Source organism: Pseudonaja textilis, chromosome 15 (assembly GCF_049901715.1).
Source record: "Pseudonaja textilis isolate UNSWEBS1 chromosome 15, rPseTex1.2, whole genome shotgun sequence".
NCBI lineage: Eukaryota > Metazoa > Chordata > Lepidosauria > Squamata > Elapidae > Pseudonaja > Pseudonaja textilis.
The window spans coordinates 7,198,194-7,218,245 of NC_142004.1; the positions used below are offsets into that span (position 1 = coordinate 7,198,194).

A 20,052-nucleotide genomic window follows, 5' to 3' on the forward strand; every position below is an offset into this window, starting at 1 on the left:
CACCAGCAGTGGAATAATTAAGGGGTTTGTAGACAACTGGGCAAAACTAGCTTTGATGATGAAAGAATTCCATTTTTCCTCCTTCCATTTTAAGGAATTGCTTATATCACTTTATATCACTAACAAACACGCCTGCTGCGTTTTCAGAAGCTTCCACCTTTTAAAAAAAACATGTTTTAGGTTTTTTTTTCCCCCAACACAAATTAGGGAATCCTAACTCAAAAAACCATACTTGGTGTCGAGAATAAGGAAAGCACAGGTTGTCCTCGACTCATGACCTCAACGGAGCCCAAAATTTAGGTTGCTAAATGAGAAATTTGTTAAGTGAGTTTTGCCTCATGTTACAACCTGTCTTGCCCCATTTGGTAAGTGAATCCCTGTGTCAACTCATAAAACATTCCTATGTCTGTTTTAATAGTTGCCATTAAAAAGCGGGGTGCGGGGAGAGGAAGGAAATCTGGAATTTCAGTGCAGCAATTGAAACGAAAAACTACATTCCAACTCTTTATCTTTAAAAGATTGTAACTAAACTACCAGAGCTTTTGCCCGTGAATATATTGAATTGGAGAACGTGTGAATGATGACACCCAGCCTGTGAAGGTGCTCAGTTGGAGAATCTGGTTTATGAGACATCCAGGGGGAAGGGGGGGAAACAGGACCACAAGTGACCACAGGTGACCACTCCATTCTACCTTAATCTTTATTCTGTTCTGTTCTGTTCTACTCCACTCCATTCCATTCTCTACCCTATTCTCTACCCTATTCTCTACCCTGTTCTGTTCTATTCTATTCTATTCTATTCTATTCTATTCTATTCTATTCTATTCTATTCTATTCTGAATTTTATTCTATGCTATTCTATTCTCCTTCTTTCTTCCCTTCTATTCTCCTCCCTTCCTCCTCTTCTCTTCTCTTCTCTTCTCTTCTCTTCTCTTCTCTTCTCTTCTCTTCTCTTCTCTTCTATTCTATTCCTAATTCTTTCCTAAGAAAGCAAGCAAGCACAATCCAGTTAGGGCTTCTCAACAGGGCTGAGACAGCCATTCTCAGCCAACATTGCTCTGTCCAGGGTCCTGATGCCAGCCCATTTTATCCGGCATAACCCTTCCTTGATGGGAGCTGTCAAAACAGTGAAAGATCTCTTTGTCAGACTCATGTCATAAAACACCAAGTGGGGGAAGGAGGAAGCACTGAAGGATAAAAGCATTTTGACATTTCCAAGCGCTTATTTTTGGACAGCTCGGCTGTTAAATTATTAGGCCAAAAAAAAAAAAAGGGACAAGCCATTATCTTATTAGCAGAAGGCTGTAAAAGCGGGCGTGCTCTTGAGGCCCACGAAATGGGCAGGCTCAGGTCTTCCTCCCCAATGGCCATTTTTAATTAAAAAGGTCTTTTTCTTTTCAAAAACTGATGGAAGAAGTCAGTTTCCGTGAGGTCCTGGTGCTCTGTGTTTTCCTGCAGACCTTTCATTACCCAAGGAGATTACACCATCAGAGTTAGAAGGGAGAGGGGACCACAGAGAGGAGGAGGGAGGGAGGAGGACAGTGGGGTCCTTGGGCCTCTCTCTAAGCTGGGTTGTTTTCGTGCAGATGTTTCATTACCCAACGAGGTTACACCATCAGTGTTAGAAGAGAGAGGAGATCACAGAGAGGAGGAGGGGGAGGAGAAGGAGGAGGAGAGAGGGAGGGAGGAGGACTGTGGGCTCCCTGGTCCTCTCTCTAAGCTGGGTTGTTTTCGTGTAGATGTTTCATTACCCAACAAGGTTACACCATCAGTATTAGAAGGGAGAGGGGACCACAGAGAGGAGGGAGAGGAGGAAGAGAGGAGGGAGGGAGGAGGTGGACTGTGGGCTCCTTGGTCCTCTCTCTAAGCTGGGTTGTTTTCTTGCAGATGTTTCATTACCCAACTATGTCACATCATCAATGCTAGAAGGGACTGGAGTCTGCAGATTAGAATAGGAGGAGAGGAGGAAGAGGAGGATGGGAACCTCAATACTCTCCAAGAGTCCTTGGTTTTTTTTGCAGGCATTTCCTGACCCAACTAGGAAACATCATCAGTGCTCTATCCACCCCCCTCTGTCACACTGTCTTGTTTTCCTGGACTGACCGCATAGGATGACCTCTAGTCTTGCTGATGGTGTCCACCTATCTTCTCCAACCCCATCTTCACAACACCTTCCTGTCCAGGGAGATCTCCTAGCCACACAGGTGATCAAGCCAATCTATGGCAGTCTCCCCAAAGGTTAGAGATACCTGGAGGCTGCCAGGTGAGGGCCATCATTCTTGGGGTCCTTAATTAATCACGACAGCTAGAGTAAAAGGAGGATATATGCTGGCCCATAAAATGCATAGACTCAAATGGACCCAAGACTTTTCTTCTCTATTGAAGAAAATATTTTTAAAATTCTTTAATTTTAACCCTATAAAATTCTTTGAGAAACACACTCAGTCACCATCTAGGCTTCTTCCAGATTCAAAATCCACAACCGCTGTAATTTGACCCAAATGGACACATAGGCCACACCCACCAAGCCATGCCCACAGCTGATCAGCTGGGTCTCCTTCAGTTGCCCCGCACAGGAGAATGGAGCTGGAAAGCAGGTTAGTGGGATGAGGAGGGAAGGGCGATTTTGCAGAAACCTTCCCCTGCCACGCCCACAAAGCCACAGCCACAGAATCAGTAATAAAAATATATGAATCCCACTACTGCATGTGACCATGGTTTAAGTTTGGAAAAATGGTCATAAGTTGTTGTTTTTTTCAGTGCCACTGTAACTTCAAACGGTCACTAAATGGATGATTTTAAGTTGAGAACTATCTCTACCTGCCAACCAACTGTGTGTCTCTCTCAACTGTCACATTTTTGAGAAAGACAGGAACTTTGCTAAGAGAAAAAGTTGGACCATGAGAAGAATCCAAGAGACCAGAAGAGGCGCAGGGAATTTTATTTTTATTCATTTTTTTTTCCTGTTCAGAAATCCTTGTGCTTTCAAACGGATGTTCACAGGACACAAGCTCGCTTTTAATCTGCCGCAGTGCTCATCTGCTGGGAAACTTAAACAGCCTGCACAACCTCATCCAAGGTCACCTTTGTGGGTTTAAGATGTTAACACGTTTGCCTCCTAATAGCTGCCACAAAAATAAAGGAGGAGGTCTTCTCCGAATTGGGACTGGAAGCTGCCTGGGAAGAGTCACAGACAGAAAAAAACAGCATTCAAATAGCGCCGTGGTGGCTCCCTGGTTAGAATGCAGCATTGCAGGCTAACTCTGTCCCACTGTCAGCAGTTCGATTCTGACCGGCTCAAGGTTGACTTAGCCTTCCATCCTTCCGTGGTGGGTAAAATGGGGACCTAGATCGTTGGGGGCAAGAGGCCGACTCTGTAAACTGCTTAGAGAGGGCTGGAAAGCACTGTGAAGCGGTATATAAGTCTAAGGGCTATTGCTATGGCTATTATTGTCCTTCCTTCCTTCCTTCCTTCCTTCCTTCCTTCCTTCCTTCCTTCCTTCCTTCCTATCCATCCCTCCCTCCATCCATCGTGCGCTAGTGGTTAGAATGCAGTACTACGGACTAACTCACTGCTCACTCCAGGAATTTATTTCTGAGCGGCTCAAGGTCGACTCAGCCTTCCATCCTTCCGAGGTGGGTAAAATGAGGACCTAGATTGTTGGGGGCCATAGGCTTACTCTGTAAACTGCTGAGAGAGGGCTGCAAAGCACAGTGAAGCCCATATAAGTCTAATAACTATTGCTATTTAAAAAATGGCATAGGCACCTCCTGGGTGCCAGCTATGGCAAAACAGCTGCGCCTTCAATTCATTCTTGAAAGCCGAAACATGGATGATTTACAGGGAACTGGCAAATGCAAATCCCATAACCGGTGTAAGGAATGTCAAACAACCTTGAGACGGTTGGTTTACGTTAAATCTATTTATTTATTTATTGTGCACTGCCCAGAGTCGCTCTTTGAAGGAGATGGGTGGTTCAAAAATGTGAAGGAAGGAAGGAAGGAAGGAAGGAAGGAAGGAAGGAAGGAAGGAAGGAAGGAAGGAAGGAAGGAAGGAAGGAAGGAAGATGGAAGGAAGGAAGGAAGGAAGGAAGAAAGAAAAGGAAAGAAAGTAAAAACAAAGAAAGAAGGAAGGAAAAGAAAGAAGGAAGGAAACAAGAAAAGAATGGAGGGAGGGAGGGAAAGAAGGAAGGAAAAAGGACAGAGGAAGGAAGGAAAGAAAAGAAAGAAGGAAGGAAACAAGGAAGGAAGGAAAAGAAAGAAGGAAGGAAGGAAAGAAAGAAGGAAGGAAGGAAGAAAAAGAAGGAAGGAAGGAAAAGAGAAAGAAAGAGGAAGGAAGAAAGGAAGGAAGGAAGGAAGAAAGGAAGGAAGGAAACAAGAAAAGAATGGAGGGAGAAAAAGAAGGAAGGAAGGAAAAAGAGAAAGAAAGAGGAAGGAAGGAAAGAAAAGAAAGAAGAAAGGAAACAAGGAAGAAAAGGAAAGAAGGAAGGAAGGAAAAGAAGGAAGGAAGGAAACAAGAAAAAAGCAGAGGGAGGGAAAGAAAGAAGGAAGGACAGAAAGAAAAAAAGAGGAAGGAAAAGAAAGAAGGAAAGAAGGGAGGGAGGGAAAGAAAGAAGGAAAGGAGGGAGGGAAGGAAGGAAGGAAGGAAAGAAAGAAAGAAAGAAAGAAAGAAAGAAAGAAAGAAAGAAAGAAAGAAAGAAAGAAAGAAAGAAAGAAAAAAAGAAAGAAAAAAAGAAAAAAAGAAAGGAATTTGCACGCAAGTGACATATTTAGTGGGAACTATGGTCTCTCCTAAATAGGATGTTCGCTATTGTTGAAAAAGGTTTCCCTGTCATTTTAATGGGAAGAGATAACAGCCCCATATCCCATTGCAGTTGTGATAATTGTGACATGCGTTTTTTATCAGTTACATGGCTATTCTGGGCCCTGCCTATCACCCATGTGCCAGTCTGGTTTCATCTAGCAGATAGCACCCGAAGAGGTCTCTGCTCTTCGTCTGAGACCTGCTCCCGAAGCACAAGGCTTAAAGCTTCTGAGATCGATCTCCCTTCTTTTTTAAAAAAAAAAAATATTACATTACACAACACAAATAATAGCCCGAGCGCCTGTACTATTTACACCAGAGGAAGGGGAAGCAATTAGCACTGTAAGGACAAGAGAGTGCATAACAACCTTTCAAAACAGAAACACGCATATCGGTGTTAAATGTAAATCTCCTGCTTGGGCCGGGGGTTGGACTAGATGACCTACAAAGTCCCTTCCAACTCTGTTAATCTGAATCTGAATCTATCTAAATATGATTGGGAGATGTCAACGGACAGAGGTCGGACAGAAACGGTACAGAATACACAGATAATGCTGAATATAACACTGAGTAAGAAGTTGTAAAGCACCTGGAATTATTTTGTAATTTGCAAAAAAAAAAAAGAAGTGTGAATCTTTAACCTTCATATTAAAACCTCCACCGCATTGTTGTTTTTGAATACTAAAGGAGAAATGCAAGAAAAGGAAAAAATAAAAGCTCCCTGGGTATTAGAATGGAATGGAATGGAATGGAATGGAATGGAATGGAATAGAATAGAATAGAATAGAATAGAATAGAATAGAATAGAATAGAATAGAACTGCTCTCCTGTCTCCCCTGGTCTTTCTCTTCCCTAGACTAGCCAGACCCAGTTCCTGCAAACTGTTCATCATAATCGATAGGAGGTAAGCAAAAGGTGAGAACCAAAAAATAATAATAATACGAAAATTGCAAAATATACTTTTTTTTTTTTTTTTTTACAAATGAGTTACAAAGAGGCTCTCCTGGGGAGGGAGGAGAGAAAAAAATTGTCTCATCAGAAACTCCAAACTTTTATCTTTTTGTTCTCTGGGGATTTCAATTCCGAGCTTCATTTAATCTTGGATGGAATATGTAGTTATCACAGCAGGTTGTCATCCCTGGGTTTGTCATCTACAGAGGTCTGTAATCCCTTATGAAAGACTTGAAAGCTGGGAGCTGTCAACACGTCTTCTGACAAAGATTCCTATGGGGTAACTACGTCACTGTGCAAAACACGGCGATTTTTTTTTAAAGACAACTGCCAAATTTTTCTTTTCTCAGTTCCTTCAATGTCTTCTTCACCTTTTGGGAGCCATGTCTTTAAAATTCGGGGGTGGGGTAGGGACCCCATGAGGGCACAGATTGTTTTCTTGCAGATAGTCCTCGATTTACAATGATTCGTTTAGTGACTGTTTGAAGTTACAACAGTATTGGGAAAGTGACTCAGGACTGGTCATCACACTGAGGGCCATCAGAGTGATCAAGATTACCCAGATGGCTTTCATAGCTAAGGCTGGACTAGAATTCCCAGTCTCCTGGTGATTGGCCCAAAGTCACCCAGCCAGCTTTCATGCCTTAAGGAGGGACTAGAACTCACCATCACCTAGTGATTGACCTAAAGTTATCCACCTGGTTTTCATGCCTAAGGTGGGTTTAGAACTCACAATCTCCTAGTGATTGGTTCAAAGTTACTCAGTTGGCTTTCGTGCCTTAAGGAGGGACTAGAACTCACCATCACCTAGTGGACCTAAAGTTATCCATTTAGTTTTCTTGCCTAAGGTGAGACTAGAACTTACAGTCTCCTAGTGATTGGTTCAAAGTTACTCAGCTGGCTTTCATGCCTTAAGGAGGGACTAGAACTCACCATCACCTAGTGGACCTAAAGTTATCCATTTAGTTTTCATGCCTAAGGTGAGACTAGAACTTACAGTCTCCTAGTGATTGGTTCAAAGTTACTCAGCTGGCTTTCATGCCTTAAGGAGGGACTAGAACTCACAGTCTCCTAGTGATCACCCCAAAGTCACCCAACTGGCTCTCAGGACTAAGATGGGACTAGGTTTCACTGTCTCTCACTTTCTATCCTGGTGCCTTAACCTCTTGACCAAGGTAGCTTTCTAGACCAAACTAGCCCTCCAGATGTTGGAGGAGAACCTATCCCCAAGAGATGGTCTTCTACCAAGTGGCCTTAATTCCCAGGCCCTCAACTTCCTCATTCTGAGAGGATGGATGCAAAACATCCCCGTCTACTTCCACAGCTCTACTATTTACTCAGACGTCACCATTTTGTCCTCTCTGTGGTCCTGCTGTAGAGCCCTCAACCCTGATCCTCAGGCCCTTCTCTCCACTTCATGACGGAAGAGGACCTCCTTTCATCTTCCTCTCTTCCACTCCCTCCATCCTTTCCCATTAACTCCAAGGGCTCTGCCACCCAACTTCTCCCTCACCTTATTTGCTTCGAGGCCCCAGAAAGCAAAATAAACACATTCAGAAATGCGTCAACAGCTTCTAAAATAAACTTCTGCTTGAGAACATCTGCTCCTACAGCTACTGAGTGTTTATTTTTCTTTTCTTTTTTTTCCCTTTTCTGATTTATTCCATCACCTGTTATCATGGTCTCCCGCCAACTTCCGGAGAGACCCCCACTCCAATCACGCTGAGAAAAATTCTTCCGTTCTCTGCTAAACATCCAGGTAATTTATTGGCACCTTTTACAGTAGTTGTGTTGTTCGTAATCTTACAAAAATCAGAAGCACCAATTTAGACTAATTTAGACTTCAATGCTAGACACTGGGAGAAAGCAACCAAAACTCCCTAGAGCCTATCTATGCGGGTTGGTTTCTGCCCCGCTGCTGAAAACAAGCCAAACCAAAAAACAACAACAACCATGAACATGCAACTATCTTAAAATTCCACTTTAGTATGAAAGAATTAAAAAAAAGCAAAGGAAAATATTGAAACCTGAGTGGAAAGAACATCCTGAATGCCAATCATGACACACAACCTTGACTAATTTGCATACTGGCCCCACCCACATACTCTCACTGTATAACTGTTTACTGACCAATCAAAGCTACAATGCCAGAGGTGGTATTAAGCCGGTTCTGACCAGTTCTGGAGAACCAGCAGAGGAAATTTTGAGTAGTTCAGAGAACCGACAAACACCACCTCTGACTGGCCCCGCCAACCCCATCTCTTCTCTGCCTCCCATTGAGTCCCAGCTGATTGGTTGGGTCATCTTTGGTTGCCCTGCACAGGAGAACGGAGCTGGAAAGCAGGTTAGCGGATGGGGAGGAAGTGGAGATTTTTCAGGATCCTTCCCCTGCCATGCTCACCAAGCCACGCCCATCAAGCCACCGTGCCACACCCACAGAACACCACAACCACCAAGCCACACCCACAGCTGATTGGCTGGGTCTCCTTTGGTTGCCCTGCGCAGGAGAACGGAGCTGGAAAGCAGGCTAGTGGGTTGGGGAGGGAAGGGGAATTTTGCGGTACATTCTTTCCCTGCCACGCCCACCAAGCCACGCCCACAGAACCAGTAGTTAAAAAAAAACTGAATCCCGCCACTGCTTCCAGCCCTAGAGTGCCACCATCCCTTCTTACCTTTGTCTCTGTCCTTCTGGTGGTCCCGTCTTCTGAAGTCACAATAGAAATGTGAGATGTTGGGGTTCCGGGGTCTTCTTCAACGGTCACCGTCTCCTCTACCTTCTCTTGGGGTTCCTGCATCATTGCTATAGAGGTCTGGTTGCTGGGGCTTTGCTCCTGGAGAAGGAAGAAGGGATGGTCTCAAACGTTTCGCTAGAAAAGGAGAACAACCCTATGATAAAATTTAAGAAGGGTCTAAACACTTGCCCAAGTCAGAACCTAGAACGTGGAGGTCTGGAGCTTCCAAAACCTCCTTTTTTTTGAGCTCCATGTTTGCACGTTTCTTAGCAGCTGCTGATGAATGATCGTTGTTGAAGCCCTTAGTCCAGGGATGTCCATCCTTGGCAACTTTCAAGACTCGTGGACTTCGACCCATGTGGGCTGGGGAATTCTGAAAGTGGAAGCCCACAAGTCTTAAAGTAACCAAAGTTGTACACCCCTGCCTTAAGTCCATCCAGGTGTTTGGCCACTCAATCCAAAGATGGCTTTAGGTATTTAAGCCACTAGTTTGTCATACCTGAAAGTTATAGTAAAGAAAAGGCACATTCAATTAGTCATGTACTAACTGCAGCTAGAATAGTATTTGCTCAAAACTGGAAAAGTTAAAAAAAAACTCTGAGAGAAGAGAATATGATTAGGAAAATATTAGAATGTGCAGAAATGAATAGGTTAACACTGGCAATTAAAGGAAAAGAACAAACTGAATATTAGATGATATGGGAATTATTTTATCAATGGTTGGAAAAGAAAAATGGAAATTAGAAACTAAATATATGAACCTAGAAGAGAGATATCTAGAACATATATGAATATACAAATATAGACAACAAGATATATTATATATACTAGTTCAAAATAAGAATGTAATATAATTGTTGTTGCTGCGGTAAGGAAATTGTATTAACCACAAATATTATGCACAATACATTTGTACCCAGCTGACACACTGTATAAAGAAAACATGGAATGTTTGTAAAAGAAAATAAAAAAAAATCATATTTTTTAAAAAAAGAAAGCCACTAAGAATTTTAAAGGGGCCAGGATGGGTTTAAATTCCTTCTATTTGGGAATCTTCCCATTCCTTAGTTATCACAAAAACCTGATTTATTAGGAAAAAATCTGCAAAGATGGTATGACGCTTATGGATTTTAGTCTGAATACTATCTCTGTGTGCTTCAAAAGTCCTCGTGCATTCATTTTTCTCCTTGAAGGAGGAGAAAGACAACTGAAAAACCACTTAGAAGCAGACCCAGACATTCCCTTTCACACTAAACAACACACTGTTCTGAAAAGAAGCATGGGTGGGATTCAAATTTCTTAACAACTGGTTCTGTGGGTGTGGCCCAATTTGTGGGTGTGGCTTGGTGATCATGTGACTGGCTGGACATGGCTTGTATGTAAATACTATAAATATTTATGTAAATATTGATTTTTTTTTCATTAAAAAAGGGCAACATTTACCCAAAATCAGGCAAAGCAGGCAGGCCGATTGAGTTGCTCACAGAATCACAGATTCATTCAGAAATCTACCATTCTGCAACCTGCTAACTGAGTCTGCACTGAAAAATAGAAGCTTCAGTCCTAAGGAAGGTTCAGCTCTGCTTTTAAATTAGTTAGAAAGCAAGAAATGCAATGATTTCCTGCTTTCTAGCTAATCTAAATCTCCCGGCACAGCAGAACAGCTGACGGTCGGGGGAAAAAAAAAAAGAAAAATAGCAACTTAGCAAGCAAGTTTGATGATGCGCATGCCAGGTAAGGAGTGAGTGAGCAGGGAGGAGCAGGGCCAGAAAGTGGTGTGATTTGCCAGTTCTCCGAACTGGGCAGAATCATAGCAACCAGTTCTATAGAACCAGTCTGACCAAGTAGAATCCCACCCCTGAATTATAGCATAAGATGGGTACAATGGTTGTTTCCCTACAATCTCATTGTTTACACACACTGAAACCATTTCAGCCCATTCTGCGGCCCCTTTGGCAAACTTCTGACTAGCAAAATCAGTGGGGAAATGTTCTGACCCAAATCCTTTTCCAATAAGACAAACAATAACCAAAGGGAACAGAAACCTTTTAATGAGTCTTATGAATCCCCGGTTAAAAGGCTGCTGCAAACTAATTAACTTTGATAGACACAAACCTTGCCAAAACTGTGCAAGACTGCCAAGAATCACAGATAAGAAATATTTCACAACACAAAAGTCTTCAAATACCAACTTAAGATACTGTAATGTCCATGGGGCTGAGTTTCAAAACGTCTTTGCTTCCTGCAAGGAACATTCGCTTCGCAGCTGGCTTTTATCTTCTTGAAGGAGGGGCCATGATCTTGCAACCTTACTCCTGAGTCATCCGTGCTGCTGCAGCTGCTCTTTCCTGCGAGCAGCCCTGCACGCACGAGCACTTGGCACAGGCTCCTCGGGAACCTCCTCATCACTGCTGCCAGCCCCCACAACCTCTGAAGGCAGCAGTCCAGTCCCTAATGGTCCTGGCCCCTCACCTGAGTCCTAGTTCTCCTCAGCCGTCCACACCTGCTGCCGGCTAACCACAACAGGAAATCAGATTCACTTAGCAACGGTGTTCCTAGCTTAGCAGCTGCAGTGATTCACTTAACAATGGTCTCGCAACATAAATCTGGGGCTCAGTTGTCAAGGATTACTATTATTATTCAGAAAAATCAACCGAATATTTGCAGCATTTGGGGGTTCCTTTGGCTAAAGACATTCCTTTCTTCTCCCTTCTGTAAGTTTCCTTAATGCTGGCATTGTTTCCAAAAAAAAAACACCCTAATCCTATGCATTTTTCTCCTTGGGTGTCTGGAGTTTTTCCTTTAATGCTCATACTTTTGAGGCTAAACTAAGCGAGGGGGCCATGCTAATGTCGTTCTAATGTATGCACTCAACAACTGCAGTCAATGGCCGTGTTTCAAAGACCTCATTTACCGCTTGTTCACAAGAAATGGTTTTGTCATATTTAAAAGCAATTTCTAGTCTGTCTCCCCCTCCTTAGGTCAAGGCGTTGCCTTCGTAGATATGACACCTCTGAATAACAAAGGCCAGGCTGAACGCAGGACTCTAAATCTATGGCGTTACTTAGTACTGTTGCTCATAGTTGAAGGGCTCTCTCAAATACATGAGGGGCTGTGGCAGGGGCTAATTTATTCTCCCTAGCACCCGAAGGAGGACAAAAAGCAATGAACAGAAGCTCCTCGGGAACCTGGAAATAAGGAGAAATGTTGTGACAGTGAGAAGGATTAATCAAGGCAATCGCTTCCTTCTTCCGGAAGATGTGGGATGCTCCATTCCCCGGAGGTCTTCAAGAAAAGACAGGACATCCATTTGTCCAGGATCGCTATGAGGATTCTAATTTTTATTTAGATATTAGATTAACAGAGTTGGAAGGGACTTTGTGGGTCATCTAGTCCAACCCCCCCTCCCACCCAAGCAGGAGACCTTACACCACTTCTGACAAATGGCAGTCCAGTCTCTTCTTGAAAGTCTCAAGTGTTGAAGCTCCAAAACGGGCCACATGGGGACTCCTCGGAGGGGCAGGGGAGCGTGGGCGTGGCCAGCCAAGAATGGGATTTGGGGTGGGTGGGTTTCTCCGAATTGCACAGAACCCCCAGCAGCCCAAGCTCCCCCCCCCCTTCTAGCCCTAGCACTCTATGGTTTGCCTCCCTCCGGAACCTGTCTCAATTTCCCCTCGTTCTTCTTCACACTTCACAACCCTTGAGGATGGGAGGAAAGGACGTCCCCCTCTTAAATCCCTGCCCTCGCCCCATTCCTTCCACTGAACCACGGCTAGGAGGCTGCTTGGGTTACTCCCCAAGGGAGTTCAGTGTTTCAAAGTCAATCTCCAAAGCCATTCGAAGCATCTCGCTCAATTGATTTAGAAAAGAGCTGGATACAATTCAGGGATGTGATGGGCATTTGCAATGCGCAGACGTGCGTGCCTCTTTCCAAGGATTGGAACTGGGCTCACTCCAGTTTTCAAGAGTGATTTCTTCCTTCCTTCCTCTCTCCCTCCCTCCCTTTTCTTTCTTTCTTTTCTTTCTCTCTACTGCCTCCTTCCTTCATCTCCCTCCCTCTCATTGTCCTTCCTTCCCTCCCTCCCTTCTTTCATCCCTTCCGCCATCTTCCTTCCTTCCTTATCTCCCTTCCCTCTCATTGTCCTTCCTTCCTTCCCTCTCTATTTTCCTCCCTCCCATCTTTTTTCCTTCCTCTCTTCCTTCTTTCTGTCTTTTCTTATCTTCCTCCCTTCTTCCTTCCCTCCCATCTTTCTCCCCTCCCACCTTCCTTCTTTCCTCTCACTCCCTCTCATTGTTCTTCCTTCTCTCCCTTTTCCTCTCTCCCATCTTCCTTCCTTCCTTCTTTCATTATCTCTCTCCTTATTGTCCTTCCTTCCCTCCCTCCCTTCCTTCCATCTATCTTTCCTTATCTCCCCTTTCTTCCCTCCAATCTTTCTCCCTTCCTTCCTTCCTTCCTTCCTCTCCCTCCCTCTCATTGTCCTTCCTTCCTTCCCTCCTCTCTTCCTTCCTCTCTTCCTTCCTGGTTGGCATTCTGCAGGACTTGAGTTTTGTCCAGTAATTTAGACCTGGTTGATTTATCTCATAGGATTCCAACTTTTACAATAAAAGTTAAACTGGAAACCCAAATTATGTATCCTCCCTCCCTCTCCTTATTCTCAAAACCACAGGTGTTATTAATTTCGCCCTAGCCAAGGCGCTCACGGCTGATGCTGGCATATGACGTTGGTGCAAGCTATCTCTATTTTGATCTGTGTGGGAAGGCCCACCTGGATTGTTCATCTAAATAGAACAAGATATACAAAGTTTAAAAATTGTATTAACAGCGGCTAGGATTGAATTTGCTAAAAACTGGAAAAATGAGAAAATACCATCACAGGAGGAAATCATTAAGAAAATATTGGAATGTGCTGAAATGAGTAGATTGACATTTGAAATTCGAAAACAAGATGATAAACAATTTTATAAAATTGTGACATGCAAAGTACAGTAATGAAATATGTAGATTTTTAGAAAATAATAAAGATGTAAAGATGTACTTCTTTCTTATTATAACTACAAAATGATTTTAGGATAGTTTTGGGATGATAATATGAACTGTTATAAATAAATTAAGTAAATTATAGTTATCTTGTAAAACATGAATGAATAAAAGTATAGTCAAATGATTGATTAATAATGATACTAAGGTATTTAATTTTTGATTGACAATGTGAGATTATATGTAATGTAATTGTAAGTGAAGACTACAAAGTGGAAGCACAAAACAGTTTGTAAACCAACCCGCACACTGTATGTACACCTATGGAAGATAGCTTGATGTTTTTATGTTTTGTTTGTTTATGTTTGTTTTTAAAAACCAATAAAATTTAAAAAAAAAACGATATATGAAGTTTAAAAATGGGACTCTCTGGAGATTCTCGTTTTGGAGAATTCCTGTAATTGTTAAGAGGGGGGGGTGGAATTTACTTCAAAAAAAACCCTTTGTGATGACCCCGGGGGATACAAAATAAACACAGTCACAAAAACCCAATGAAGCCCCTTTTATTCCTTCACTTTGCTTCCAAGCTCCAAATATCCTTGATGGAAGACAAAAAAACTCCCACACAAACAGTTATAAGAAGGGAGGAAAAAATATTTATGAAAGAAAGCTGGATGTTTTTATGTTTTGTTTGTTTGTTTTTAAAAACTAATAAAATTGTTTTCAAAAAAAAAGAAGGAAGGAAAAAACAACACAAACCAGTCAAGATAAGGGCTGGAGGATGTCCACAGATAACAGAACACACACTGGGAAGGATGCCAAACTCAGAGAGGAACCATAAACTAGAGTTATTTCCACACTTCATTTCCAGCGTTCACCCGTATGCAAGTCCGTCCTCTTATTCAGTTGTCACAACCGCAGCCCATGAAGAGGATCAAGGCCCTCTCCTCCCAAGGAGACCACGTCTCTTCCTTATCCTCTCCTCCCTGCGTGCCCTAGGATGGAGAGGGGGTGGGCCTGGGTCTTCCTCTGACTGCTCAGCCGGCTTCTGCCCTTTTAATCACTCTGCACCCTTTGTAACTGTGGAAACTGTTCATAAGTCCCTTTTATTAGTGCCGTTGTAACTTTGAATGTTCACTAAAAGAATGGTTTTAACTCAAGGACTAGTCAGAAGTTGTGGGAGCTTTATCCCTGGAAGCTTTCAAGAAGAGACTGGACAGCCACCTGTCCAAAATGGTGTAGGGTCTGCTTGGGCAGGCAGGTTGGACTAGATGACCTACAAGGTCCCTTCCAACTCTGTTAATCTGTCATCTATATATGGAGAACCTTCAGTAATACATGGAAATTAAAGATGAAAGAGCCAGTCCAGGTATTATTATGTCCTAAAAAGACGAGTGTTATTTTTAAAGGATTTGATGGGACAAGGAAAGCTCAACGTTTTTGTATATATATTTTAGTTAGGGTCCTCCAAGGTTGACTGGAAGTCAGCTCCTATAATCCTTTTTGCAAATAATTATGAACTTTTACAATGCAAGGCTCAAAAATCTAATTTCTTCATTGATTTCCCAAAGCCGGTAGAACTCCAAAGATGAAAATTGGAGAGAGTGGGGGCAACCAAATCTCCCCCAAAACTGAGCCAAGCAAGGGATTTTATTTCTAAAATAATTTATTTTATTCTTTTGGACTGACTTGGCCTTCCAAACTATTTGCCTACTGGAAGATAGAACCACTCTAAAAATCTCCCAGGTCTGTCATTTTCCAAGACTGTTACTAATTTCGTTTTTTTTTTGTTTTTTTAAAGAAGGCTCTATGGTTCATTTAAAACTTACTTTATATATATGGGTATCTTCCAAGCTTTCAAGATTTGCTGTGTTCGAAATATATTTTCAAAGAGTTGATAGATAGATAGATAGATAGATAGATAGATGGATGGATGGATGGATGGATGGATGGATGGATGGATAGATAGATAGATAGATAGATAGATAGATAGATAGATAGATAGATAGATAGATAGAGATAGAGATAGAGATATAAAATAATAATAATAACAACACTTTCCCCCACCCCCGCCAGTTATTCTTCTCAGGCTTCAAGTCACAAAGAAAGAATTTATTGCTTGAGGGATTTGAGCCAAGAGGAAATAGATGAAAAGTCAGGGGTTGAGATGGAACACTAGTTTGAAAGACATTACCCCTTCCAAGAATGTTATTGATTGATAGATAGATCATCAAATCATCAAGTACATGTTGACTTTTAGCAATTCCATAGGTTTTCCCCAGGATAATCCATGCTAACCTGGTCCTTCGGCTCCTCCAAATGGGTTACCCGTTGCTAAGTTCATCCACTTTGCTGCTGATTGTCCTTCTCTTTCAGAGTTATTAATATTAATAATAATCTAATATAAATTTTTTTCAGAAGGAGAAGGACTGGCCCAAGGTTAACCACGAGTTTCATGGTTGGCTAGAAGCTTAAAACTGAATGTCACCCAACATTATATCCTTGCAATTTTATTTTTACCCAGAGGAAACACTGAGAGGAAGAGATAAGTTCAAAATGTGAGGAAGGAAGGAAGGAAGGAAGGAAGGAAGGAAGGAAGGAAGGAAGGAAGGAAGGAAGGAAGGAAGGAAGGAAAATATTCAGAGGGAGGGAGGGACATGCTTGGCAAAGAGTTCATACTTATGACCATTGCCATGTCCCGGGGTTACATGATCCATTTTCGCAACCTTCTGACAAGCTAAGTCCACCGGGAAGCCAGATTCACTTAGTAAGGAAGGGAGGGAGAGAGAGAGAAAGAAAAGAAAAGAAAGAACCCCCAAATCCCCTGTGGTTTTGAAGGCAGGAGAGGGAGAGGTGTAAAGAGAGCAAGTCAAGCCATCGAGTGGAGAGACTGAGGCAACCACACTGTGTGGAACAATGACAAAATTATTCTGATCACAGAACCACAGACCTTTTCTGCTGGGGGAACAAAGAGGCCAAAAGATGAAAAGTTTAGCATTGATTTTCTTGACCTACCATTAAAAAGAAGGAAAAGGCTTTGCCCTCAACTCTCAGAGGAGGGAGGGAGGGAGGGAGGGAAGGAAGGAAGGAAGGAAGGAGGGAAGGAAGGAAGGAAGGAAGGAAGGAAGGAAGAAAGGAAGGAAGGAAAAGTGGAAGGAGAAGGAGGAGAAAGGGAAAGGAACTAACAGAAGGGGAGGGGAGGAGGAGAAAGAGAGAGAGAGAGAGAAAGAAAAAGAAAGAGAAAGAGAAAGGGAGGGAGGGAAGGAAGGAAAAGGGGAAGGAGGAGAAAGAGAAAGTGAGAGAAAGAAAAGAAAAAGGAAGAGAAAGGAGGGAGGAGGAAAAGAGAAAGAGGGAGGGAGAGAAGGAAGGAAGGGAGGGAGGGAGGAAGGAAGGAAGGAAGGAAGGAAGGAAGGAAGGAAGGAAGGAAGGAAGGAAGGAAGGAAGGAAGGAAGGAAGGAAGGAAAAGTGGAAGGAGAAGGAGGAGAAAGGGAAAGGAACTAACAGAAGGGGAGGGGAGGAGGAGAAAGAGAGAGAGAGAGAGAAAGAAAAAGAAAGAGAAAGAGAAAGGGAGGGAGGGAAGGAAGGAAAAGGGGAAGGAGGAGAAAGAGAAAGTGAGAGAAAGAAAAGAAAAAAGGAAGAGAAAGGAGGGAGGAGGAAAAGAGAAAGAGGGAGGGAGAGAAGGAAGGAAGGGAGGGAGGGAGGGAGGGAGGAAGGAAGGAAGGAAGGAAGGAAGAGGAAAAGAGAAAGAGGGAGGGAAGGAAGGAGGACAAAGACTATTTTTTGGAAACCCTAAACGCCACATTCTCAATTGAGTCCTGGAAAAAAACAACCAGTAATAAACAAAATAACCAGAGGACAACCAAGGAGAACACCACATCCCCAACCAACATGGCAAGGTGAGATACTGTATATAAATAAAGAGCAAATCCCACACTCCCTCACACTGATGATGTTACCTATTTGGGTCATGAAATGTCTGCAAGCAAACCCCCAAACTTAGAAAGTACCAAAGACTCCCCAGTTCAAGACTGCTCTACATATATTCACTACTATTGAAAAATACATCTGCATTTCCCAATGTGAATTTTTTTTTTTTTTAGCAACCTAGTAAAGTCCTTCATGAAGATATAGCACTGACAAAGCGAGAAATAATCCATGCCATTCTGTTTTTTTTTTTTAAGATGACCTGCAAAGCTTTTTTTAGCCAAAAACATACCATTAAAAACAATAACCCTCTGCCAAAATTCACACTTCTCCAAAGGTTGTGGCGCAATTCCAAGCAGATTTAATATCTCAGCAATACTTATTTGAATGCGTGTTGAAATAACTTTCATAAATCCAGAGTACGGCGCCTAGAAATGAAACATACCCAAATAGATGGGCACCCATGATATAGTTGATCGCTCTTGTTATCTTCCACCAGGAGGTATTTAATGACATGCAAAGTTGAACATGGAAGATTACATTTATTTATTTGCATATTGGTTGATTTGGTTTATCTGGACCCGCGTTCTTTGATAAGGACGAAAATATCCATTTGAGCCTGGATAATGATCGCATTCGCGCCGGGGAAGGTAGCTGAAGGGACGAATCAGAGGAAAACCAACATAATATTTTAGCAAAGCATGGTAGCCCAATGGTTGCTCAGCCTTTGAAAATCCTCTGGAAGCCACTGATCAATTGATGATGGGAAAGTCCTTTATTGATGAGAACTGCCAATATGGGGAAAAAAATAATATTAAGTACTAACTTTTTTTCTTCCAATGCTAGTTCTTCCAGGAGTAAACGCCGAAAGGGCATGGAACGCTGTTCCCTTCCCACCAAAGGGGTCCCTATTTTTCTGCTTGCATTTTTACATGCTTTCGAACTGCTAGGTTGGCAGAAGCTGGGACAAGGGATGGGGGCTCCCTCCGTTAGGCGGTGCTAGGGATTCGAACTGCCGACCTTTCCGATCGACAAGCTCAGCCTCTTAGCCACCGCGTCCCACCGGATCCTCTTTTAACGACCCCCATCATCCCTTGCGCAGTGGAGTCTGGCCAACTGAATGGAGCGGAGTGTTTACTGGCCAGATGCCTTTCCTGTCACCAATGGGGAGTTGTATTCAGCCGATATATTCTCAGTGTGCCCAGAGAGAGAAATTATCTGCCTCTACCTAGGATCGAACTCACGGTCTCTTGACTGCGAGGCGAGAGCTCCGCCTCTAGGCCACCGCACCACTCCTACAACAGTTTGTTTAGTAACCGTTTGAAATTACAACAGCATTGAAACAAGGGACTTGTGACCTTTCCCCCCCACACGCACACACACTTATGCCAGTTGTGGCATCCTTTGGTCATGTGATCAAAATTTGGATGCTTGGAAACTGGGCTCCTATTTATGACGGGTCCCTCCCAGGATCATGAGATCCACTTTAGTGACCTTCTGATAGGCAGAATCAACGGGGAAGCCGGATTCACTTAACAACTAGGGCAAGAAAGATGGCAAAACAGGACAAAGTTGGCTTAAAAGCTGTCTTGCTTAGCAAGAGAAATCTTGGACTCAGTTGTGCTCCTAAGTCAAGGACTCCCTTTCGTCTTTTTCTCCTTTAGAAAAATAGGACTTCCGGTTCTTCTCCTCCCTTCGGGCTTCCCCAAAGCCCTACAAGATAGTGATAGACTAAGTACCCTAAGCTCCCAAATCCCCTCTTGGCTTCCCCTTGAGCTCCTGGAAGGAAGGGAGGAAACAGGAATAACAAAGACGTCGCGGCCTAAACACATCTTTGCAAACCTTTTAAACCCAAGAGCAGCTCAGCTGGATTAAGTCGAGGTCCAGCTTAATCCAGCATTTTGCTTCTTACAGCAGACACCAGATCCTGGGGGGAAGGTTTGCAAGCAGAGGAATGGGAGACCCCAACCTCTCCCCACACCGTTCCCTCCTGATATCTGGCATTTGGAGGGAAGGCGACGGTCATTGAAGAGCTGGAATCTTCCATGGATGGGTGTCCTGTGAATTTAACTATTCTTATTTTAAGGCCATCCAAGGGAGTGGCTGCCGAGACGCTGCACGGGTTAATGGTTAGAAGGAGAAAGAGAGAAAAGGAGGGAGGGAGGGAGAGAGAGAGAGGGAGTAAAGAAGGAAATGAAGGAAGAAAGGGAGGGAGGGAGGAAATGAAGGAAGGGAGTAAGGAAGGAAGAAAATGAAGGAAGGGAGGGAGGGAAGGAGGAAGGAAATGAAGGAAGGGAGGAAATGAAGGGAGGAAGGGAGGAAGGAAGAGAGGAAATGAAGGGAGGAAATGAAGGAGGGAGGGAGGAAGGAAGGAAATAAAGGGAGGGAGGGAGAAAGGAAGGAAATGAAGGGAGGAAATGAAGGAAGGAAATGGAGGGAGGGAGGGAGGGAGGGAGGGAGGAAGGAAGGAAGGAAGGAAGGAAGGAAGGAAGGAAGGAAGGAAGGAAGGAAAAATGAATGAATCAAACCCCAAAGCACCCAGTTAGTTTCCTTAAAGGAAGATTGGGGAGAAACTAGGTTTGACTGCTCATCGTCTACCATCCAAACCAGGCACGATTCACTAAAGAGCTGCTTCCCTTAGCAATGGAAGCTCCGGCCACGAC

General features: G+C 43.2%; 1 protein-coding gene across 12 annotated transcripts in view; it reads right to left on the reverse strand.

The window, feature by feature from the left end:
* The window catches only part of ARVCF (ARVCF delta catenin family member), a 241,802-nt gene that overhangs the window by 88,933 nt on the left and 132,817 nt on the right, over positions 1-20,052 (reverse strand). For all 12 annotated transcript variants that reach the window (XM_087913376.1, XM_087913366.1, XM_087913369.1 and 9 more), the window contains one exon: positions 8,428-8,586. In XM_087913376.1, coding sequence (XP_087769502.1) covers positions 8,428-8,586 — 159 coding nt within the window. The remainder of the gene's footprint in view (positions 1-8,427; positions 8,587-20,052) is intronic.